The sequence below is a fragment of the Quercus lobata genome, chromosome 6 (genome assembly GCF_001633185.2).
Source record: "Quercus lobata isolate SW786 chromosome 6, ValleyOak3.0 Primary Assembly, whole genome shotgun sequence".
Taxonomy (NCBI): Eukaryota; Viridiplantae; Streptophyta; class Magnoliopsida; order Fagales; family Fagaceae; genus Quercus; species Quercus lobata.
Genome location: NC_044909.1, coordinates 19,707,735 through 19,733,436, shown reverse-complemented (window position 1 = coordinate 19,733,436; position 25,702 = coordinate 19,707,735). Strand labels below are relative to the sequence as shown.

The 25,702-nt window shown below is 32.3% G+C and overlaps 1 protein-coding gene across 1 annotated transcript; it reads left to right on the top strand.

The window, feature by feature from the left end:
* Nucleotides 1–14,456: 14,456 nt before the first annotated feature.
* On the top strand, nucleotides 14,457–25,168 carry LOC115994081 (phosphate transporter PHO1). The gene is made up of 15 exons (XM_031118107.1): nucleotides 14,457–14,780; nucleotides 16,033–16,113; nucleotides 16,228–16,462; nucleotides 17,628–17,955; nucleotides 18,941–18,989; nucleotides 19,804–19,875; nucleotides 20,838–20,967; nucleotides 21,253–21,373; nucleotides 21,922–22,171; nucleotides 22,791–22,895; nucleotides 23,014–23,058; nucleotides 23,275–23,427; nucleotides 23,925–24,218; nucleotides 24,342–24,475; nucleotides 24,841–25,168. Exons 1-15 carry the CDS (start codon nucleotides 14,541–14,543, stop codon nucleotides 24,929–24,931), a joined length of 2,328 nt encoding a protein of 775 aa, XP_030973967.1. The 5' UTR covers nucleotides 14,457–14,540; the 3' UTR covers nucleotides 24,932–25,168.
* Nucleotides 25,169–25,702: the final 534 nt, after the last annotated feature.

Genomic DNA, 25,702 nt, shown 5'->3' with positions numbered 1-25,702 from the left:
TGTGCTTGAAAATGAACCATGTATGGCTATTTATATTGTGAAAATGGGGGTTTGGACCGGTTCTCAAACAATGCGGGATTCGTTCCAAACCTCAACATTAATGCAGAAAACTTGCTTTTTTTATGTTTCTAAAACCCTACTTGCGTGCGCAAGCTCGTGCCTGCGTACGCATGCTTTAAGACTGTGTACGCAGGCTAAGTGTTTTCTTTGGCCTTTCTTTTCCAAAAATAGATTTTTTTTTCTCATTAAAAAGTTATATTTTCCATTTTAACATCCCTCAAATCAATTTTTAATCTGATTGGGTCTTAAACCAACCTTGGGTCTTAGAATTTCGGCATCATTAGAGAACGGGGGCCCGAGTCATAAGAAATACAAAATTCAGTATCTACAATGGGTGATAAACATCTTCAATCTCAAACAAGAAGGTGACATTTACTATCTCCAGGTAAGAATCTTTAGGTAATCGAAAATAATGTTTTACGGTTTTTGATGTAGATGAGTCGAACATTGGAGTATCTACTTACATGATTACTTGGATGTATGAGGTTTTGTTCGAGTAATTGAAAATTTGATAATCAATTGTGATTCAAAGGGCTTGGTGTAAAGTTCAATCGAAAGCGGAAAATTGTAAATTTGTGATGTTGTGGTGGTGAATATCTTCCAAAATTAAATAGTCAACATTTCGCTTTATGCAAATTGGAGGTGATGGCAGTCTTGGGATTGTGAAAATTATGTAATTAGTATGTGTTGTGCATTTGAAAATTATGCAAATTGGTTTTTTATTTGTGTAATCTTTTTTGTGTAATTTCCTGTGTATGTGGATATAATTGTTTATGGTGAGATTTGGGAAGTTTTCGATGAAGAATAATGTTGAGACATGGTCGGCATAACGCTGAGGTACATAACATGGAAGTTCAGAAATGTTTACCTATTTAGCTGGTTGCATTTCGTTGTTTGAGGAATTAATGTATAGTGTATTATTTATATGCTACCATAGGGGTTGATGTTTATTACAATGGACAGTGTTAGCAACATTGTGTGCAGTCACAGAGCTGGTGCCACAGAAGATGGAGAACCAAATAACAAGGTCCATGACGTTGGTGAAGAACCGGGTGAAATTGTCAATGAACCAAGTGACTCTGATTATGACCTCGCCCAGAAGAATTAGAACGGGCAATCTTAAGCCTACGCCAACCTATTCCTGTCATGCCAAGCGTGGTCCTGCCCTCAAACCCATCACGTTGTTCAACTGAACTCGTTGGTTCCGCGTTCTATTCAATAGGAAAGCTAGTTGGACAACCTCTTTCATGGATTCCCTACACGAAGTAAAAAAGGGTGCTGGAGCATTGCAAATAGTTATATATATCATGGTCATTGTTGATAAAGATCTATCACATATCACTAGAGTTTTACAATTAGTCATAGGGCAATATTGATGAATGACGGTTCCCTTTGTGCAATGTGGGTTGGTAGGTCAATGTTTATCACCTTTGGATACTAGGAAACAAATAGAATTCATGGAGGAAGTATCAAAACAAAAGAGCAGCTGATCAAAGGTATAAAAATGGATGTCAAGGGAAGAATGGAAGGAAAAGAAAAATTCAAACTCCTAGCTAATAGTAGCACTCTTGGCTCCAGTTGGGGGTTTTACTGTGTAATTGATTGTTAACATTTGTAGTGAGTTATACTGTTGGGTGTAACAAAGTGTATTAAGGCTTATAGTTATAGGGAGTTTTAGTTTTGATTGTAAAATGTAGGATGGGGGTTGTGCTAGAGCTTATGCTTAATTTACTTTGTGTGTTGTTTGTTCTAGGCAAGATTTTTGAGTTGCCTTATGAGACCTTTGTTCCTTGCTTCCTATGTTTTGAGGTAATAAAATATTTCTAATTGTTAAAAAAAAAAAAAAAAAAAAATGAATGATGGTTTCTCTCTACGCTATTTTGGTTCTATTTGGTGCTGTTCAATTAATGTTTCGGCATCAAAAGGATTTGTGCTAAATTTCATTTTTTAAAACCTTGTACTTTTGAGATATCAAAATTCACTTTCAATAAAAAGATATTAAATTTATGTCCTAAGGCCACAACCAATTTTATAACTAAACTTTATCCATTATGCTAAATAATTTTAAAATACAAAGCACTATTATAAATTTTTAATGATCTCTTTTATATTTCTACCTTTTAAAAACTGATCATCATTATAATTACCCAACATGTATCACAGCTTCAAAACACTCTAGATTATCAAATGCTAACAGCAATTTAGTAATCTCTTTTTTGGCAAAAGCTATACGACTTTTTTTTTTTTTAACTACTAGAGCTTCACCTTCCACCGAAATACCAAACAATTAGCTCGTTAGTTCATCCTTTTTTTTTTTTCTAGTTGAAGTTTGGCAAAACTTAGGTGTGACGTGGCTGTACAAAATTTGGTGCACTAGATTACTGTTGTCTCTCATTATGCTAAGGCAAACTGACCACTGTCAACAATTTGTTAGGGAAAAAACCCCAGAATTATTTTCCCATCAGAGACCACTGGAACTACTTTAGACCCCCATATACATAATCATATTTAGATTTTTTTTTTTTTGAGGAGAAATTAATCATATTTAGATTTGACCACTTCAATAAACTAACACAGACTAGAAAAGTCTTCAATAAATTACCAGGGTTGTTTCTTTTCACTTGTTTTCTTTTCAGAAAAACAAATTACCTGAACTCCATTAGCCCAAGAAAACATCACTAGCTCACCTGATGCGGGATGTGAAAGTGTCAAGAAGTAGAACACGTCTACCTCTAGAAAAACAAGAAACAAAACGCATTTGTTTCTGAAAATAAACTCGAATCCACGAGGGTTCCTTAAATCCATAAGGATAAAGGATCTAGAATCCACTAGAAAATAAAAAGACAAAAATCTGAATTTTATTGATTAAATAATTGTTCAAAAAACGTGTACAGACTTAGAGGTCTATTTAAGGAGAAATTATAAGGTCCACATGGTGGACAAGTTACGTGGTCCACCATTCCACTAAAAGATTCACATCTGTTTAAAATTGCTGAGTTAAATTTTTTTTTTTTTTTTAAACAGAAACTGATTACTAACTCAGCAATTTTAAACAAGTAGGAGTCTTTTAATGGAATGGTGAACAAGTGACGTGGTCCACTAGAGGACTGTATAATTTCTCCTATTTAAGGGTTCCATAAAACTTGACAAATAAGAAAATATATCCTAAAATAACTCTTAATTGATACCTAACCATAACAGGAACCAAATTTGACCTAAAAAGTATTAAAAGTACCTAAAAATAAGGAAATAAATCACCTAAACCTAAAATAACGATTTTTTACATAAAAATACCAAAATTTAAATAATTACAAAAATTAAATTATAAATTATGTCCTATATTAGACCCCTCCACTTGAAACAAACTCGTCCTCGAGTTCATCTTTGAAATCTGAAATCTTCCATGCCAAGAGAACAAATACTTTGAATACTTCAACTTCCTTGTTTTCTTGCCAAACTTGAAAGTCATCAATTGAGCAACTTGAACTTCTTGTCCCTTGATCTTCACGCAATTAACAATATTCACCAAATAAAAGTCAATAATCACATCAAATCTTTCTTCTCCAATAAAATCAATAAACTTTGTTTCAGTGTCTCCCATCAAAATAATAGGAGCTTGAACGTTGCAATCATCTAACTTGACTTCATCATGATCGTTCAAAACTTCCTCTATAATTTCTTCTTTAATGGTTTCTTCTATCTTGACCTCAAGATTTTTCTCTATAATAGGGTTTTCATTAATCTCCTCCACAATCTTGATTTCAGGTTTTTCTTCTATAACAAGGCCTTCATTAATTTCTTCAAAAATCTCTATATTTCTTTCTTTAACTTCTACATAATCTTCAAGAACAATATTTACTTCAACATGCAATTTTTCCTTTAATGATGGAATATATGGCTCTTCAAAATAATTTAAGTATGAACTTCTTGGCCAATAATAATCTTGTATTGTATACAACAAGATTTCTTCACAATCCAAAGGATAAAATTTGATAGTAAGCATCTTTTTCATCCTTGGCCATGAACGAATTTTGTCTTTACCTTGTCAAATTCTATCAGATTAAACTTGTTCCCACTAACGTAAGGCATACTTACTAAGTTTATACAAAGCAAATCCAACTTTTCTCTCATAACAAATATTCTCATAGTCAAATAAATCTTCTAGATCAAGTAACCAATCAAGAAAATCTTCTTTTAAAAAATAACCATTAAAACTTGCAATTTTCTTATAAAATCTATATAAAATTTGCTTAACAATAGGTTGCTCGTGAGTTATGTCTCCGCAACAGTTATCCCTATTGTTTCCATACTCCAATGATGGCATCCTAGCAAAGCTATTGTGAGTGCTAGTTGTACGTCATGTATACTTGCTAAGTTTTCTATCACCGAAATTGCTACCATCTCATACATCAGACACCAAACCAGGATAAGTCAAGGCTCTGATACCAACTGATGCGAGATGCAGAAGCATTAAAAAGCAGAACACGTCTACCTCTAGAAAAACAAGAAACAAAACGCGTTTGCTTCTGAAAATAACCTCGAATCCACGAGGGTTTCTTGAATCTACAAGGGTGCTCGAATCCACACAAAAAAAGGGTCTGGAATCCACCAGAAAATAGAAAGAAAAAAATCTGAATTTTAATAATTGAATAATTGTTCAAAAAAACGTATACAAACTTAGGGGCCTATTTAAGGATACCATAAAACTTAACAGACAAGAAAATATATTCTAAAATAACTCCTAATTGATACCTAGCCATAACAGGAACCAAATTTGACCTAAAATGTATTAAAAGCACCTAAAAACAAGGAAATAAATCACCTAAACCTAAAATAATGTTTTTTACATAAAAATACCAAAATTTAAATAACTAGTCACTAACCCGTGCGATGCACGAGATAGTTTTTCAAAAATTATGTATGTTTACTTTAAGCATGCTACAAAAGTATAATTACATTTGAAATATAATCAAACATTAAAGGAAAATTAAACAATTGTATACAATTACTGCAAAATATGTAGATGAAAAAAAAAATGTAATAAATGAATGCTTCCTCTATACAAATCCTGATAGGCAAATATATCATTTTTTATTTAATAAATATATTTCTTATACTCTGTAATCTAGAATATTAGATGATACTCATATTCTACATGAGCACGAAGAAGTTAAAATATAAGAAACATGTGGATGAACATTATGATTGTTTGCACCGGGTTCATACATAATTTAACATGAAAACCATATTGTAAGAGGTCAACCATAAAAGTTCTATATACAAAGGTAAACCATTTTAAGCAGCCATTAAAACATAAGAATTTATCAAACTTCTATATACAAAGGTTCATTTTAACCACAAAAAATTAATCATGATTCTAAAAATCTTTCTATGTAAAATTTTTTCACTTTAAATATAGATTTGCAACTCATGCAATAATTCTAAAATTGAAAATACATCATCAAATTTAAATTTCCCATGAATCATTCGTACCTTGAATGTTTAATCATGAACATGACTTTCCAGCCTCCTTGTATTTTGTCTTACCAACGAAGATGATTCACTCCTCCAAGTCTTGCTTTATCAACCGGTCTAAACAAATAAATAAATAAAAATTCTGAAAATTCAAATAGTGTATAAAACACCCTTGAACGTTTAGACCCCCAATTACAAAATAACCAATTCAAGTTTTATGACTAACAACGAGTGTGCGGAAAATGAACAAAAGCTATAAACAGAATTGGTAAACAATCTAAGCCAATTAAAATCATAACCCACAGCAAATAATAAAAGGCAAAGATAAAAGGGAAGGAATATGCAAACACACGACAACACACGATGTGTTATCAAAGAGGAAACCGAAGCCTTCGGCATAAAACCTCTCCACCGCCCTCCAAGCGGTAAGTAATCCACTAGAAAATGTAGTTGGGATACATAAACAGTAATAGACCCTCCAAGCCTAATCTACCCAGTGTATCTAAGCCCTCCAAGCTTCTTGCTCCAATGAGGTTACGCCGAACCTATTTCTTTTCTAACTTCTCGGATTCCGCTACTTGATCATAACATCAACCAATGTAGATTGGTTCCTTCATAAATGCTTCCCAGAACACCAAACAGCCCTCTCACTGTAATGGATATGGTGAGAAAAGGTTTTGGTAAAAGACCTCTCAAGGGTTTAACAATGGAGAGGAAGAGAGTTGAGGAATTTGAAAAGTCTCCTATGTAAAGATTGTGGATGAATCAATCTTATATAACACTAGGGTTTCTCTCTCAAAATTCTCTCTGGAAGCTCCCTTTCTTTTGTGGGTATAAGGGATATTTATACTGGGGTGAGAATGGAATGTGAAGAGTCAGGCTTTTCAAAATAGGGCTGGCTCGCGGCTTGACCTCGCGACTTGACTGAGTCACGAGATCCAGCCGCTAGATAACAGAACGGCCAGTTGTCCTATTTTGTCTTGTAGTGCTCCAGCTAGCATGACGCTTCAACTTCTGGCATGCTTGGCACGTGTGCTGCTTCTGGCGGCTTGAAGCCGCGAGTCACTCGCGAGATCCAGTCGCGAGTCTCTGTTTTCTTGCACACTCTTGAGCATTTCAACACTCTATCTCACTCACTATCCTTACAACAAACCCACCTAAATACAGGGTTACTAAATGCTGAAATATAAGAAAATTTGACATGGAATAAAGTCAACAAAATGGTTGATTAAATTCAACCTTACAAATTCATATATATATAAGACCATCAAAAAATAAAAATTACATACTTATAGTTTTACACACAGACACCTTGAAGATTTAAGACAAAGTGACATTAACAAAGCCTTACCAGTTGGAGCGAATGCTTCAAATACTAAAAAAGAATATTACTTAGTTCCTGAAATATATATGTATTAACCATCAACGTCATTATATTTTCAATAATATATATATACACACATGTTAAGTTGTTAACCATCAAAATAACCAAAAATTGTTTACCAAAAATCGGAGAAGTCATAATCTTAGTATAAGAAAAAGATAGAGAAACAAAAAGAACAAAAACCCCCAAACACAGTGTAAACACAATTGCAATAAAACAAACTGCAAATTTAAAACTTATTGCACATCATCTCACTTAATTGTGACTACAAAGCACGATTAAGTATTTCATAGCTATATACTTATGTCAATTGTGAGTCTTTAACGAACAAGAATATTCTTCTATAATCAAGAGTATTCTTGATTTCCTCATTGAAGATTTTTTTTCCATGCATTGCACGGATTTATGTTTTAACATTAGTTTCCCTGAAAGAGTGTAAACTCTAAACCCAAATTCAAGTTTTAGTATCGACTCAAACAACCATGTAGAGTAAGGCAACGTAATTGGCTCTTTGTTCCCAACCTCGATCTTCTCCTCCTCCTTAAGTTGATAGACTAATGCTTGAAACATTATGGAAGACAAGTATTGGTTAGGAATCACATATAGTTTACGCTTTTCACCCACATGCATGGCTGTGAGGTTTTTCTTGCTCTTCATTCGTAGATTTGCAAAGAGTCGCTGAAATTTTTCTATAACTTTCATTATCTTCAAACCCTAGTACCACACTCAGCGCAAAGAAAATTTAGAAAAGACAGGAATTCTTAAGAAGTATGAAGTTGATGAACTACGTTGGGGTCCTAGGGACTATGTGTGTGTATGTGTGTGTGTGTGTGTGTGTGTGTGTGTGTGTGGGTGAGAAAATGTATTATAATAGGATTAGGTTTTGTGTTATACTTATACCACTGCTATAGCCTATATGTCGGTTTATATCTTTTTTTATTGACAATTAAGATTAACTTGTTTATTCAAATTTGACCCTATATGCAGTAGTATGGTATAAGTGTATAATTTAAAGATAGATTCAAAGGCTGTCACGGAGTTCTCTATGTTGGAATTGGATGACTAATATATTTAAATAAAAAGTTAAATAATTTTGTTTAAAACTAGTTTTATAGTAAAATCAGAATTTATTTTATTTTATTTAAGTAATGCTGATGTGGAAAATTGTAGAGAGGTCAGAGGTTTCGGTTTTATATATATACTAGTGGCTAACCCGTGCAATGCACGGGATAGTTAAACAAAATTTATACACATTCACTTTTATTGATACAATCATTTGAAAATAATTCTAACTAATACCCAAATGTAAGAGACACATTGACTTACTATTTAAAGTAGCCTTTTGAAGAATTTACACATATTGTGCAACTGAGCCTTAATTTCTCATCAACAATAAAAACATGGAAATTCAAAACATGGAAAGAAAATAAAAATTACAACAATTAATTCCATTATCTTTCATGCTATACTTTGTAATTGTATGAAATTAAGTCAACTCAATTTAAGTAGTTGTAATAAAATTGGTTTCTACTATTCTCTATTCTATAGAGATATGAACATATTAGATTTCTCAAACAATTACCAGTATTGCAATAAAATGATTTATTATTGAAAATAAGAAACAAAGAAAATCTGTCTATAGCTTAAGAAACACAATATACTAAAATTAAAGAGATAAAATTTTTGGAGGACAAAATATTATGGATAATTTTAGAAACAGATTATACACTTAAAAGGATTAGTAATTTATAGCACTTACCCCCCACTATTAGTATACAGACACCAAGTGCGGTCGTCGTAACCCTTTGAAAGAACCTTCCCCAATTGGACCCTATCAAAAAAAAAAAAAAACAAACACCCAATTAACAAAATTGATCCAAAAGGGTCTAAAAAGCACACAAAATCAATTCAAAAAACAAAAATATGAGACAAAGTAATTACTTTCTGCTGCCAATGAAATCGTCTTTTGTATTGCTGTTCTAAACTGCAACACTTATCTCTCTAAGGCCTTCAATTAATGAAAACACAAACTTCTCTTGGAATATCGGAGTATTATGACCATCTATACACACACACACACAAAACAAAATCAGCATAACTCACTATAACTCTATAGAAGCCTAAAAAATATAAAGAGAAATTAAAGGGGTTGAATTTGATATTTACGTTTGGAGAGAGAGAGTTTGCAGAAACTGTGGCTTTATATTTCTTAATTTGAGAGAGGGGTAAGGTTGCTAGGGTTTTGAGGTGTTATAATGTTTTTATTTTTTTTTTTTTTTAAATATTGTGCTGACGTGGAAAATTGTGGTGTCAACAGAGGCTTCAGTTTTCTTAACTTGAGAGAGGGGTAAGGTTGCTAGGGTTTTGAGGTGTAATAATGTTTTTATTTTTATTTTTTATTTTTTAAATATTGTGCTAACGTGGAAAATTGTGGTGTCAGCAGAGGCTTCGGTTTTATATATATATATATATATATATAGATAGATAAATTAAAAAAATTAAATTGTAGATTTTGTCCTACATCATCACCCTCTAAAATCAATATATGGAAAACATCCAGTTTTTTTTTTTTTTTTTTTTGACGAAAAAAAAAACCAACTATAGAAAGTCAATGCGAACTTTATTAAATTCAAGTATAAAAAAATAATAAATAAATAAAAAACGAGAATAAATTTTGTTGATACTTTGTAATCGTGTATAATTGTTTCCATATTTCACATTGTTTTTCTTAGGGGATATTTCACATTGTTTGATCTCTTAAATCTTTAGTGAGATATGAAGAAAAAAAAAAAATTGTTAGGAATACATGTGTAAAGTGAAATCTCACATTGAATAAGAATGTCAAGAGGAAGTGGTTAATATAATATAGTTGAACCCAAATTCATAGTCTCAAGTCTTTTGGGTTAAGTTTTATCTATATATGTTATATTAACTACTTAGTTGAAGGCTCTGCAAGATGTTATCTCTCAAAAAAAAAAAAAAAAAAAAAAAAAAAACTATAATGATATTAGGGGTAGACATGGCATATGAATAGAGATGATGGGCACATAAATTGGAATTTGCTTTGTGTGGGCTTGTAGGATATTCCAAAAAATGGCCATCAACACAACAGTTAATAAAAAAGCAAGAAAACAGTTAAAAATTTTATTTATTGAGTTATGTGGAACCATTTAGATTATTTATTTAAATAATATATATATATATATATATATATATAGAATATGAGAAATCATTACATATTTTAGAAATATATGGTTCAAAAACAATTGTCAATTAATACCATGTATAATTTGAACCATATAATTTTGATTATTTTTAATTGTACCCGTGTATATGCACGGGGCTACACACTAGTTTACATTAATGTAATATAAATAAACCTTTGGATTCCTCACTAAACTAAACTAAAAAAAAAAAAAGGCGCAAGTCTAATATCATCATCACAAAAATGGGCATTTTCTTTTGTAAAAGGAATTAATTAAATATGAACACTTAAGAGGGAATAATATTCTTCCTCAAAAAAAAAGAGGGAAAAATATTAGCAATTGTTTTTCTTGACCAAAATATTAATTGTTTTTATGGATAGTTAACTCAACTACTAAATTATAAAGTTTTTTATTATCAAATAAATGATTTAGGTTCATATCTTGCCTACATAAACAAATTAGTCAAATAAGGTATGTAGATTTATATCTCGCCCACACAAAAAAAAATTAATGTCTTAGCCTTTAAAATAATAAGTTATATATATATATATATATATATATATATATATATAATAAGTAATTGTATGGAATGAAATACCATATTTGAATTTGTGGTGCCCGATCGTCCTAGTACTTCCCTTAGGGACGACGAATTTGGGCTCCCAATTAATTTGTTGGTGGGTATCCTTACACTCCTACTAAATGTTGCCTCAAACGCTACCTTAACAACCCAAACTCCTCTTCTTCCTTGTCATAAGCCCAACCTTATCTCCCTTTAATCTCTCCTCTCACTCTCTTTTCTTATCCTCTTGATTTTTTCCTTCTCTGTGTTTTTTAACCAACCATGGTTTTAAAAATTGGACCGAACCGAACAGTCCAACCGGTTTAACCAGGAACCAATCACTAATTCGATCCGGTTATGTCTAAAAACCGAAAATCATCCAAAAACCGAGAATAACCGGAAACCGGCCAATTTAATTGTAAAAACCGAAAATCAGTATGGTTGAACTGGTTATTGGCCAGTCACGGCCCTCACTACCTCTGCTCTACTTCTCATGGCAAATTTTCTTTGACTTCTTGGCTTCTGACGAGGAAGGTGAAAGATTTATGTTCTCTAATTTGTAAAATCTCAGATTTGGGATAAAAGGAGGTTTGGGGAGACACTTAGATTGGGTAAAATCTCATATTTGTTTAAGAATATGTGAGAAAATGATTATGAAATAAAAATATATATATATATATATATATATCTCTCTCTTAGTTTGGGAGAGGAGCCGAACTAGGCTTTGGAGTAAACAGAGAGAGAGAGAGAGAGGAAAATGCAGCTCTGCCGCTATTTCTTCAAAGTGAGAGAGAGAGATTTTAGCAATTTGTTTAGACTTTCTAGATAAGGAGAGGAGAGGACTATCTTTTTAAAAAGTTTGGTATAAATGTGGTTGGCTGTCCTTTGGCCATGTTGATGGTTAGGTGGAAGAGGCAGACCACTTTGTGATTCTACATTTATTTGCACTCCGTAAACACCGATAAGGTTATTGCAATATTCATGACAAGCATAAAATATTTTTATAATAAATACAATTTTTTTAGAAGAAATATTTAGATGTGAAATTATATTAACATAGATAAATATTTTTTAAAATAAATAATGGTTTTGTTAAAAGTAATGAAAATTATATATGATTATAAAACTTTAAAACCATGAACTTTTTATTTGGTAGTTTGTTTAGGTTAACTTCCTTTTCTTCCTCTAAAAAAATGATAATTTATTTTTCTTTTAATTTGAGTTAAATTTGATATGAAAATACTTCTAAAATTTTATATCTTTTTTTAGTAAATATTAGTAGCTATATTCTTATTTATTAAATTTATTATTTTTTATAATTATTTATTTATTAATTAAATTATTTATAACGTCTCGGATTTGACCACCAGTCGAACCCCGGTCCATCTAGAAAATCGGTAACCAATCCCTTTACCGGTTCTTTCACAGTACCGGTTTTTAAAACCATACAACCAACCCCTTTCCTATTCGCCCTATCTTCCCTTTTATAGTCTCCCCTTAGTAGGGATCCAAATTATTACTTTTGCATCAATTCCCACGCAATTCCACTTCTGCCTAGAATCCCAAGGAAAATTATTCCTTTTGAGAATTCTCTTAAAACTTGTTCTTGACATCAAATAGCGTTTGACAACTAACTTCCGAAAGGCACTAACTGTGCTAAGGGAACTGACTTGAATTTGACCGTCCCCTCATCAGTCTCCCTTGGCCTGTTAGTCGATATCGGACCTAACCCGACCCAAATATAATAGGTTTCTCCCGAGCGCCAACCTTACCTCCTTGCACTTTTGTCATTAGGCTGGGCCTATCCCTACAGTGTTGGGCCATTTTTAGTTACTTGGGACAGCCTTGGTTACCTGGGCCAATCTTGGGCCTTGGTTACCTGAGCCCAAATCCCTGCAAAATCCTATTGTATCGATGAAAAAATAATATATATTAATAGTTCCACTCAAATATTTGTATGATTACTCATAAAACAAAAATGAAATAATTATTTATAATATTATTGTAAAAGGAAAAAAAAAATAGAGGGATGGAAAAAATTATTATCATGTGCATTAAGAGGTTTTTTTTTTTTTTTTTTTTAAGAATCGATTTTTTTTTCTGAGAATCGAATTAAGAGTTATTAATCTATCCATTAAACTAGTAAGAATTGTGACTTTATGAGTTCCATTTTTTTTTTCTTTTCAGGATGATGCTAAGATGTGATATGAAGAAAAGTCCGGGAAAAAAAAAGTTGCATCTGCTATACCACATGTTTTTAAAAGAAAACGGTCCTAACGGTTTGAACATAACTATTCGTCACAGTTTCCAAATTTGGGAATCCACGTTTCCTAGACGGTTTGTTTTTCCTTTTCGTTCCTAGACAGTTTGTTTTTCTTTTTTTCTGTATATCTTTCTTTCATTCCTTCTTTTCTTCCTTTATTTATTTCTTTTTAATGAAGGGGTGTTCTAAGTGTTGTAAAATAACAAAAACTCAAATTACCAAGATTGATTGTGAAAATATTTTAGGCTTGAGAAAGATCTCCAAACTAATCAATAGGAACGAAGAAAATTAATCCAAAAGAAAATAGACACAAAACACCAAGATTTACATGGTTCGGCAATATCTTACATCCACGGGCGACAATGAACAAATTTCATTATAACAAATTTGAGATAATACAAATTGGTGTAGAGATACTCTCACAAACCCAAATCCCAAATACACCCAAATAACTCTCTCTCACAAATACAAAACCAAAGAACCAAATACAAATCAAAGAACCAATGGTTCACAAATACCAAATACCAATTGTGCACAAACCAAAGAGAGAGTCACAAAGCAAATCCAAAAGTTGTAACGCACCAAGAGAGAGCAAATCATCAAACTGCAAAACCAAAACCAAACAGCAACAAACCTCTCTCACTATTCTAAATTGCAACCCATAAATATCAAAGAACCAAACAAAGAGAGAGCATTTTTCTCACACACACACACTCTTCTCTTTTTCTCTAATTTTTCATAGCAGCACTACTTGAGTCGGCTAGTATATCCAAATCTAATAAGGACTAGACTTCTCTTCTACACACAAAAGGAGAATCACTCATATTCCAAAAAGAACTCAAAATCAAGTGTTAGACAAGACTTCTAATAGAACTTGATACTTTCAAACAACAGTGACCTAAAAGGAATAAAATTCCTTCCTTATCCAAATCCAACAAGGAGTCGAACTCCTAATTCAAGCCATATTCTACACTAAGAAACCATCAAAATAAAAGTATGAAGGATAGCAACTAAGCAATTGGAGATAAATAAAACTTGTCAATCCAAAAAGAAAAAGGTAAAAGCTAGAGAACTTGTAATGAAAATTATATTAAAAATTTTTATGTTCTTCATTAATTTGCATTTTTTTTTTTTTTTTTTTGTGTGTGTGTAAAGAGCAAGCTAGAGAACTTGCATGCAACATGTGTTTAGCAGTGGCAAATTTGGCAACAAAAGCTAGCTGATTTTATAACCATACCTAAAATTAAAATAAGTGGAACTTGGATAGCCATCATCCCACTGCTTTGAATCCCAATCATTTTTCAGCCAAAAAAAAAATTCCCATTCATTTTAGTCTCATTAAATTACTACTAGACCCTTTATCAAAATTTTAAAAAACAAATTCCCAAGAGCAAATTTAAAAAATCCACATCAGAATTACTGATCAATTCATTTCCTCTACTACTTTAGCTACACGGCTCTTCTTCTCTCTCTTTCCCTCTTCTCTATATATATGTAAACCTTCTTTAATCACTCTCTCTTACCTCTTAAGCTCTCCTTTAATACCTCACTCTTCTCCCACCACACACTTCAAGAAAATACGAAAAGAAAATGGTGAAGTTTTCTAAGGAGCTTGAAGCTCAACTCATCCCAGAATGGAAGGATGCGTTTGTAAACTATCGAATATTAAAGAAACAAATCAAGAAGATGAAAGTTTCTAAAATTATATCCAAACCATCCCAACACACAGATGACGACTTTGGCGTCTCCATTTTCGATTCTATTCGTTTTTTCGCCAAGAAAATCTCTGACAAGTTCCGAAATTCAGAGAACAAAACCGATATAATTCAGGTATATATTTACAATAATACATATACATAAACATGTTTATACATATGTATGCATGTACGTTTGTGCACATCCTCTTACAAAATAATAATAATAATAATAACCGTGGTTGAAGTGGAATGTAACCACACAAAAACAAAAACAAAAACAAAAAAAGCAACTGGAATATAATTCCGGTGACATTTTCTTTGTTTTCCGGTGGTTTCCTAAGTGGGTTTGAATTCATTAGGATTTTCCGATGACTTGTACGAGTTTCCGATGAGTCTTAAAAGCTAAAGGCATCCGAAATTTACGAAAGCTTTTTTTGTTCTTTTATAGTATTTTCGTATCCGAAAGGTAAGTGTGCTATGGTTTTGTCACTTTGTTGTGTTTGTTTGCTTGTGTGAATGTTGAGAAAGTTTTAAGCGACATCATTTTCAGGCAAAAAGTCTTAAAAGTCAGGTTGTTTCCGATGCCACTGATAGCTAAACTGATTCGCTGATAATACCCTTGAACATTTTGTAATGTATAAATTAATGGGTAAATTTAAGGCACAATACATGTGAGAACTGTATCTTTAATATTGTGTATCTCTTAGGGTAAATCTAAGATCAAAAGTTACAACTCTATAAATTTACAAAAGTTACGGCTACTAAATTTTGTGGTCGAGATTTATTTAATTTTTTATCACCTGCTTGCAAATTTGTAAGGATGACATAGCCATATTTAGTATTTTCTTAGAAGGGTCCCACGAACATAACATTTAGTGTTTTTTTTTTTTTTTTTTTTTAATTTTATTGTACATAACATTGCCGGCGTTGGAACATGATACACTCAATTTCAAATCAATTCAAATAACTTCTTGTTCTTTTCTCAATTTGCATTAGATTTGATGTCTGACCTTCGTTATCTCGGTTTTGTTCGAATTTGATAGAAGAAATGCTTAGATATACAAGTTTGTTTGTCAAATAGTACTACTACAGAAAAATAAAAGAATATGGGACAGAAATGACAAAAATGTTATGGGAATCCAACTGCGATCCATTATAGAACCATTTTTGGTGTCTTCTGCTTTCCCTTTTGGAGAGTCTCTCAATCTTTCACGAAAGCAATTAAACGGTTATAGGATTCACACTCATTATCACGAAATAATTGTGAGAGACAGAAAAGTTGCACAAAAACCAAAGAAAAAGACATACATAATTACAAACTAATATTATAGAAAGCAAGAAACTTATCCCATTTTATAACCCTTTTTTTTTTTTTTTTTTGGTAGGTTATGAGCAAAACCATTGACGATGGTGAGGATGAGGTTTATGTAACTGATCTTTCTCAGTTATTTTATGAAGAAGACGAGGTTATACTTATGACCCATTTTTACTAATTACTTTTTTTTTTTTTTACCAAAAATATAAAATTATTTTTCTTTGCCTGACATTATTTACGGGCCGGGTATTTGATTGATGTTTAGGTGAAACAATTTTTTGAAAAATTGGACAACGAGCTTAATAAGGTCAACCAATTTTACAAGGAACGAGAGGATGAGCTTCATAAGAAACGAGAAAATCTCAGCAAGCAACTGCAGATTGTACTCGAACTTAATCAAATTTTCAACAAGCGTCGCCGGAAAAACTCTATGCCAAGTTTGAATGGCGGAAATTCTCCTCGTTCTTGGTCATCTCCTGACCGCAATTCTAGTTTCTCCGGTGAGTGATTTATCTTCCCATAACTAATCATCACGTACTTATTTTTCAGCTTATTTAGCATATATGAATATGTATGGTTTTTGAACTTTTTCATAATACAAGTTCTTAAAGATATACATTTAAACTATGGAACTTTCACAGAACAGGTAGCCAACGCATGTAAGACAAGGGTATAAGTGGACAAAATGAACCAATCAATATTGCTCTTTTTCAATTATGACATCAGAACACCATGGATGGGTCAAAAATATATTTTCCGTAAATTCATAGTAGAAAGTTAGTAGCTTTTGATACTCTTTTGGAGAGGAGGGTCATGTAACCTTAATTTTGTGGATTAATTTTTTAGATCTAGTTAAGGGCTACCTTTAGAACATTTATTAATTGACCAATTTAGGAAAGTTTTGATAACACTTTTATGAGAAATATAAAAAGTTGTCAAAATATAATAAATGTTATTAGATGTCCTTAAGACATTGGTTTAAGAAATATTTTTAGAAAATTTTTATTAAAAAGAAAAAAAAAGTGATTGATTTTTTTTGACAACTTTTTATATTCCCCTTGAGGTTGTATTAAAACTTTTCTAAAATAATCTGTTAACAAATATCCTAAGGACACCCATTAATAGGACCAAAAATAAAATTCTCATAAAAACTTTATATAAAGATTTTTTAAACCAAAGCCCTTAGGGCATCCGTTAGTTTTTAATTTCTTTCAACCAACTTTATTATCGATTAATTTTCCATATTCAAAGTAAGATCTTTTTTTTTTTTTTTTGAGAAAAAAAATAGGGGTATTTATGGTTATATTAAACCCCGGGCAGAGCACACACGCTTAGGGATATGATGCCCACCAACGGACTCCTGCTGGTAGCGGGAATCGAACTTAAGCGTGTTAGGCAGAGCGAACGAACCATACCCAGCTGAGCCAAGCCCCCGTTGGCAAGTGAGATCTATTTATGAAGTCTAATAAGTTCTTTTTTTGGGATGATTTGATAGTTAAGGATTAGTGATTTGAACTCTACACAATTAAATCAGATAAATTAAATAATTAAATCCATTATTTCTTAATAATTTAAACTTGCCTTCAGGACAATCAAAACTTACTAAAGTCATTAATAATGTATAAATTCACAATTTATCATCTCTAATTATGTGAAATTAAACAGAAAGCTCGATTGAATTAGCTGAAAGCCCTGAAATGTCGGAAACAGAGGAAGTACGAGCTGCATTAGAAAGAAATGGGGTATATTTTATGGACTCAGGGACAAGGAAGAAGACAAAGAATGGGAAACCTAAAATGGCCATGAAGATTGACAGTCCGGCCAACGCACCACGTTCCGTTACTTCAATTCTGTATGAAGATATGATGAACAATCTCAAAAAGGAAAGCTCTGGTGAATTCATCAACCCAAAGAAGGTCCAATGCTTTGAGAAGAAGATTAGAGGAGCATTTATGGAGCTCTATAAAGGGCTTGGTCTACTCAAAACATACAGGTTTTTTTTTTTTCTTCTTCTTTATTTGTTCTTTTAATTAATTATTAGTTATGAGAATATGTTTAAGTTAAAGAAATTTGACCTTGATAACTGGGTTAGCCTTGATGGAACTAGTTAAACACAAAAAATAAAAAATAAAAATAAAAATCACACTTGTATACATTTATTATTGCATATGCATATGTAAAACTAATGCAGAAATGTCCACAATTTAATATATAAAAGTGAATGTTAAAAAAAAAAAGTGTGAAATTGTGGATAGGAGATTATCAAAACCCAATTAGACATGAGCTGCATGGCACTTTCCATTGCCTCGTGTGGCTGCCTTTAATAAATGAAAGTTAGTGAAGGTAATGCGCTTGCCTTTTCAAAAGGGAGCCGAGGCCTAAAAATATCCATGGCCATATGTGAAGCAAAAAAATCAAATTGGATTTGTTAAGAAGAATAAATTCAAACTAACTTTGAGGCTACAATGCAAGAGAAACCTAAATTAATAAAATGTTATCCTTGTTTGGAGTAGTTATTTAATTAGAGTTTGTGAGTTTCAATTGCTTAACTATTAAAGTCTCTGATGGTTGAATAAGAGATTTAGGGTTCAATTCTCGCCTACACCAAAAACTAATTGGTGTCTTGATTCGATGATAAAAATTTATTATCAGGAGCGGATGTTATAGGTTGAATCTCTCTTAAAAAATAATAATAGTTCGGGAGTATAACCGTGTAATAGTATCAAGTCAATGTATTTTGAAAGTTTTTAATAGTTTTTATTTAGTTTGTGGCACATCCCTAGATATTTGGAAGTTGTTTTTGGACAAAGAAACTTGTGGTTTTTGGGATCATGTGTAATTGTGATAATTCAATAGATACAAAGTGGCAGGGGATTTTTTATTGTGTGTGAGTTTTTTCTTTATTTTCTCTAAATTAAGCATGTTCAATTCTAATTCACTTTTTTTTTTTAATTGAAATAATTCACTCTTTTTTGCAGCTCACTGAACATGACGGCATTTGTCAAAATAATGAAGAAATTCGACAAGGTATGGTGGTAATATCTGGATCTCAATTTACCAAACGAAAATAGCTTACCATATATATAACATTCGAAGAAAAAGACACTAAAGGAATTGCGTAGATATATTCTGGTCACTAGGATTTTACACGTTTGGTAGATAAAGCTTTTAGCTTTTAGTTGGCAATTCAGGTCGATAGCATTCAATGGCATTAAATTTGATGATTTTTACATAACAGGAAATGAAATGGGATTTCTTAAAATTAAAAAATATATATATATAAAAATTTGATGTAATACTTACATTTCATATATACCATGTCTAAGCTAACTGGTTTTGGAGACAATGATGTCAAGTACCTCACATCACATGAAGACTGTGAGACTCCTAACAATTATCAACCTACTGTTCCTAACTATCCATGACTCATACCACGTTACCTAAAGGGAGTTATTGGAGCACCGTTGTTTCCTTATTTTTCTTTTTCTTTTTTCTGTTAGATAAAACTTTTGACTATTACAGAAAATGGACAATACGGATTCGATTACGATTAGATCATATTTTTCTTTTGACAAGGACCCTAATTATTTTTTATTTTCTGTACACATTTTTCCTTATTTACTTTCCAGAAATACAATTGAATTAAAATGTAGTAGTAGTAGTAGTATTTAGAAAGGATTAAGTTGAATATATTCCAATGAAATTATTTGTTCTAGCATATAATACTATTTCCTTCTCAAAAAAAAAAAAAAAAAAAAAGCATATAATACTATTCTAATGATGCAATTATATTCTAAGTTCTGTCCACAACTTTTAAAATTTTAATATTTCATATGAACAGGTATCCAACCAGAATGCCTCGGAAACTTATCTAAAAGCAGTGAAGGGATCTCACTTTATTAGCTCTGACAAGGTAAACTAGTTATTGTTTCTTCAAAAATGAACTATTTGCCTATGATTGCTTTGTTTTCTACGGCCACTATCGTATGTCTTTTTACCTAAAACAAGAATGAAGCTCCAAAAGTTTGCATTTCCTACATCCAAATAGTCTATGCCAATTGCCAAGTCAAGAAAAAAAAATATTTATTTGAGTCACATGACAATTAAAGAGAGGCATAATTATGTATGTCCAAGTCTTGTAGCAATATTCTTTTTTTTTTTTTTCAAAAAATTTAAATTTTTAGAACAATTAGTCATTTTTTGACACAAAGATGCACATCTAAATCACTAAAGTTACTAGGCGTAATAGCCACACATTATTTCTTCAAATAACAAGTGAATTGTTTTAGGAATAATCTTTTTTAGCTGTCCACCATACCTCTCTTGATAAGATTCGGAGGACAAGTATATTTTTAAGTACTGCTCATTGTACTTTAGAGGATAAGAATAAAATTAACAAAAATAATAATAATAGTTAGAAAATGCTAACAAATGCTCTTAAGGTATTAGTTAATAATCCATTTAAAGAAAATTTTTATGAAAATAAAATAAAATAATTAATGTTTTGACAATTTTTTTCATTTTTCATAAAAGTGGTATCAAAACTTTCTTAAAATGAATTGTTAACCAATATTTTAAGGGCACTCGTTAGCATTATCCATAATAGTTTTGATGGTGATAAAGCTTCGAAGCTCATTTAGAATGTGTATGTCCAAGATAACCAAGTCAATCCCCACCAATCACCTAAAAACAATTTCTATTGTCAGCATTGAATTTTGTGGATATTAATAAATCTTTGTTAGTGATTTACTGACCAATAATTTCAGTACTATGTTGTCTTTGATACTTTTACTTTTCTCTAAGAAGATTTTGGAGAATAATGTGATGGTTCTAATAAGGAATTGTTTGTGTATTATTATATTTGGTTTGTAAAAGGTGGTTCGAATGATGGATGAAGTGGAGTCCATATTCACAAAGCACTTTGCCCACAATGACAGAAAAAAGGCAATGAAGTTCTTAAGGCCCCAGCAAAGAAAAGCTTCTCACATGGTGACCTTCTTTGTTGGTAATGATCTTTCACTACTAGTAACCCACGTATATATACTAATTCTCCATCAACACTTAAACCCTGCTGGCCACTAATTACCTAGTGGGATTAGTCCTGACTAATAACCACCGTGAATAATGAATAATATGCAATCTTAAGTAGGCTCCACCAGGCACTGTGCCTCATTATCTCATTTTCATAAGAATAAAACTGTGCCACTTTTGAATAAAGTTCCTTTTTTTTTTTTTTTTTTTGGGCCTTTCCTTTAAGCACATTGAATAAAGTTGCTTGTTTTTTTTGCAGGATTGTTTACGGGTTGTTTTGTGTCACTGTTTACTGTGTATGCACTCTTGGCACACTTGACGGGTATATTCTATGGCGGTAGAAGAAAAGATTATATGAACACAGTATACCCAATTTTCAGGTGGCCTTATTTCACATGGTCCTAAAAAGACTTTATTTCACTTGTTTTACTAGCCTAAAAAGATTTAACTTGACTGAATTAAACAAGCCTTTGTATCAATAAAGTAAAAGAAAAATTAACCATTGATTTTATTTTCTTTTTCCTTGCAACAAGTGGTAATTAAAATATTAAATATTTGAAACTAGATTTTCCTTATGAAGAAGATCGACAGTAACACTTTAAGTACAAAGCCATTTAAAAAATAAACCATAGATATTTGGACTAAAGTGTCTAGAATAAACTGTGTTGGGAAAAACAAAAAATTTATGAAAAAATATAAATTTGTTTAAAACCGAGCTATTAGGGCTGACCATGGATCAAGTTGAGTCGGACTTCTTGCAAACACGACAACCGACCCAATCTGGAATTGAATAATGAGGTTCCTGGCAAAACACTAGTAATGTTCATTTTTTTACGTATCGTATTTTGTCCATATACTCTCTACTATTAAGGTAAAAGACTCAGTATATGTTATTGATATGCTAATAGTAAAGGTGTGAATTGTGCAGCATGTTTGCGTTGCTGAGCTTGCACTTGTTCATGCATGGGTGCAATTTGTTCATGTGGAAGAGTAAAAGAATCAATTACAATTTCATCTTTGAATCCTCACCAAAGACAGCCCTCACGTACCGAGATGCATTCCTCATGTGCACCACCTTCATGACAATTGTGGTTGGAGCATTGGTCATCCACCTTTTGTTAGGAGCCAGTGGATACCCACAAGGCCTAGTGGATGCCATTCCTGGACTTCTTCTTCTGGTTAGTGCAATTTAATTTAGGTTTTTTTTTTTTTTTTTTTTTTTGATAATTTGATAGTTGGGGAAAGGTTAGATTTGAACTTTAATGTTTTCATTGAAAACACTCATTAGGTATTAACCCATCAAACTAAAAGACTATTGGCAATTTTATTGTTGATGTCGTGTTCTATATATCATATTGGACCAAAAGAACAAGAAATAAACATGTTCCAATTGGAAAAATCGCCTCTTAAGTTACTAATATTTATGTAGCAACTGGCATAGGCGTTCTTAGCTTTTTAAGAAACTAATTGCCAACATGTGATGTGTATGAGAAAAATTATCAAAAAACTGTTTATAAATGTACATGTTTAAATATAAATTGTAAAAAGGTCCGGACTCATTCATAACAAGCAAACATAAGGCTTGAGTAGTGTTAATTACATAATGAGTATTGCTACAGCCACAATATTTTGACGAAAAGTCTAGGTTTCAGAGTTAGACTAAAAATCTCCGGTTTCATAAACCCAACACACACTGGCTATCTCCAGGTAAAGCCTGGTTTTCATGCCAACATTAAATGTTTTTATGAATCTTGTATTGCCTTTGTTCTAATCTTAAATCCTTTTTGTTTTTTTCAGTTGGCCTTCACTATGCTCCTATGCCCATTTAACATCTTTTATCGACCAACACGCTACCGTTTCATTCGTATAATTCGTAATATAGCATGCTCTCCATTTTTTAAGGTACACTTATTTCCTTTCTCATTTCCTTCAACAATTAATGGTATTCATTCTTCACAATATATGAACAATTATTAAATTACAGCTATTTTAATTTGTTTGAATAACTCTATGTATTTAGGTTGCGCTGGTGGACTTTTTCATGGCTGACCAACTTACTAGCCAGGTAACAACTCTTAAACCTACAAGGCTACAATATCTGGTAAAATGAAAAAAAGTAACTTTTGCCTTACAAAATCCGAACATCTACTTCTATGTTATTTCATTCCATATTCTTGGTAACCAAACAACTTTTGGGACATTTAAATAAACTTGTTTTAGATTCACTCTTTTCTCTCGATATAGCTTGATTAATCTCCAATACATTCTTCTCTGTTTATAGATTCCATTGCTGAGGCACTTGGAAACCATAGCTTGCAACCTTCTGGCAAGAAGTTTCAGAACACACCAGTATGAAACCTGCTCTGATGTAACGCTATATCAGGAGCTATCTTATGTAATTTCGTTTTTGCCATACTATTGGCGAGCAATGCAGGTAGCTCTCCCAAACTCCATGGTAGTCTAATCAATTGTTTTCCTCTTTTGTGTATGTTGGAGGGGCGGCTGTTCCACTAATTGCCTAGGACCTCAAAGTGGAAGAGGACCAATAATTTATCCTATAGTATAGTAAAATCTTATAAGAAAAAGTTCACCTCCAACCCAGTTTGAAGCTATCTTCCTCCAACTCATTATATGGTGATCAAAGAGACTATTTATGTTTAGTTTTCACTTTTCACATGACTTTTTAACGAGTCATGTGACTTGATTAAATAATACACATTGATAGTTTTATAAATCGCCATGTAGTAGGTGAGGAGATAGCTTCAAAAACTTTGTCCAATTTGTCTAAAAATCTGTATGCCTTATTTACTAGTATGAAAATGATGTTGCACCAATCACAATTCACTGCTTCAGCAAGTTGTTGAAAACTTTTGTTGTCTGTTATAGCATTCTTGGTCCAACTAACACTTTGCTTTTCAATGAAACTGCAAGTGTGCAAGAAGATGGTTTGAAGATTCCAAAGGGGAACATTTGGCTAACATGGGGAAGTATGTTTCGGCCATGGTGGCAGCTGGCGCCAGGTTGACATATGAACAGCATAAACATGACGCAAAAAACTACCATGTATGGTTTGCTATGGTCTTGGTGACTTCTGGGGTGGCTACAGTATATCAGTTGTACTGGGATTTTTGTAAGGACTGGGGTCTTCTCAGATCAACCTCCAATAATTTATGGCTTAGAGATAATTTAATTCTGAAGAATAAAAGCACCTATTACATGTCCATGGTGAGTAAACTCTAATTCTCTTCTTCTTCTTCTTTTTTTTTTTTTGTCCTAGTAGAATTTTCGTGGCCTTCTTCATACCACTTTTAGACAAAAGATATGAACAGATAAGAAACTGAATTGCAGGCCTTGAATGTTGTTCTAAGAGTTGCATGGCTGGAGACCATAATGAAAATCGATAGAGATGCTGAGCAAAAGTTACTAGGTTTCCTCCTGGCTTCATTAGAAGTTATTCGTCGTGGGCATTGGAACTTTTACAGGTACTTTCAGTCTTACGTTAAAAAATTTTGGTTAAAATTGTTATCCTGTCTAGGCAGAGTTCTTTATATATAATTGAACTATATGACTGGCATTTTAAGAATATGAGAGTGACTGTTATATTAGCAGCCATCTTATTGATAATGCCTCTAATTGGAAACAACTCCCCCCAACTTTAGTTTTTTATCAACTGTTTTCCAGCAGACACAAAATTAGCAAACAAGGCCACATAAACAGGAACCTTTGAGAAATACTTATAAGGTTCTTTATTGGTTCGTGATGTAATTAAGATGTTCCTCCATAGCTTTGTGAACTATGGAAATTGAAAGTAAAGTTTTCTCATACTTGTAAATTGTCAATTTAATAGGTTGGAGAATGAGCACCTAAACAATGTCGGCAACTACAGGGCAGTAAAAGAAGTTCCATTACCATTCGGCGAGATAGATTCTGATGGCTGAACCCTTTCTTGGACTCACGTACAGATGTCCCTTACAAGCTGACCCAGAGAGGCATGGGATCGAAAAAGGGTTCCACATTTCAAAATAACAAAATGTGCAGTCACACAAAGCATTCATTACATATCCAATTCAAAATGTGAATTCTAAGGCTCCGATTGTAATGAAGAAAGCTCTTGTAAAAACAGCAATGTTCCTTGTACATTTAGTTATTCTAAGTTGGACATGAAGTTTGTCTTACATTTCTGAAAGGTTGTTCTGTATATCTTCTTTTTGCTTGGCATATTCTGTAGGTCTGGCTACTTGAAAGTTTTGTCTGTCTAATGCAGTGGCAACTACAGAGAATGGAACTTAAGCAAAAAGAAATATGGTTCTCTCAAGCAAAGTCCACTTACTTTGAGAAATATGGTTTTCTTTCATGAATTCTTGCATTTTTTTTCACTCCAAGTGTGATAAACAGTGGCTTGCCAAGTTAGTTTACAAAATACATGCTACAGACTTTTTCCCTTCAGCCTTTTCACAGCCCAATCAATCTCCTTATCCCAACTACTAATGCTTCTAACAAACATGCACTTTCTATGAACTTCTTTCCAAACTCTTAAAGCTTTATTCACCACCAATAATGTTTTGATTCATAGTTCAGAAATCGTTTCATGTTTGTTATCCTAGAGTCAGGCTCACATTTTGGGCTTCTATGAACAGGATTACCCCATTCCCTTTCCCTTCACCACTAGTCACTATCAATTTGCATTATCATCATTTCTTGCATTTGCC

Excerpts from the sequence above, each read along its gene's own strand:
- LOC115994081 (XM_031118107.1), top strand. The coding sequence starts at position 14,541 with ATGGTGAAGTTTTCTAAGGAGCTTGAAGCTCAACTCATCCCAGAATGG. Across the intron at positions 22,896-23,013 it reads CATGCTCTCCATTTTTTAAG|GTTGCGCTGGTGGACTTTTT; the intron begins GTACACTTATTT and ends CTATGTATTTAG. Across the intron at positions 24,476-24,840 it reads GGGCATTGGAACTTTTACAG|GTTGGAGAATGAGCACCTAA; the intron begins GTACTTTCAGTC and ends TCAATTTAATAG.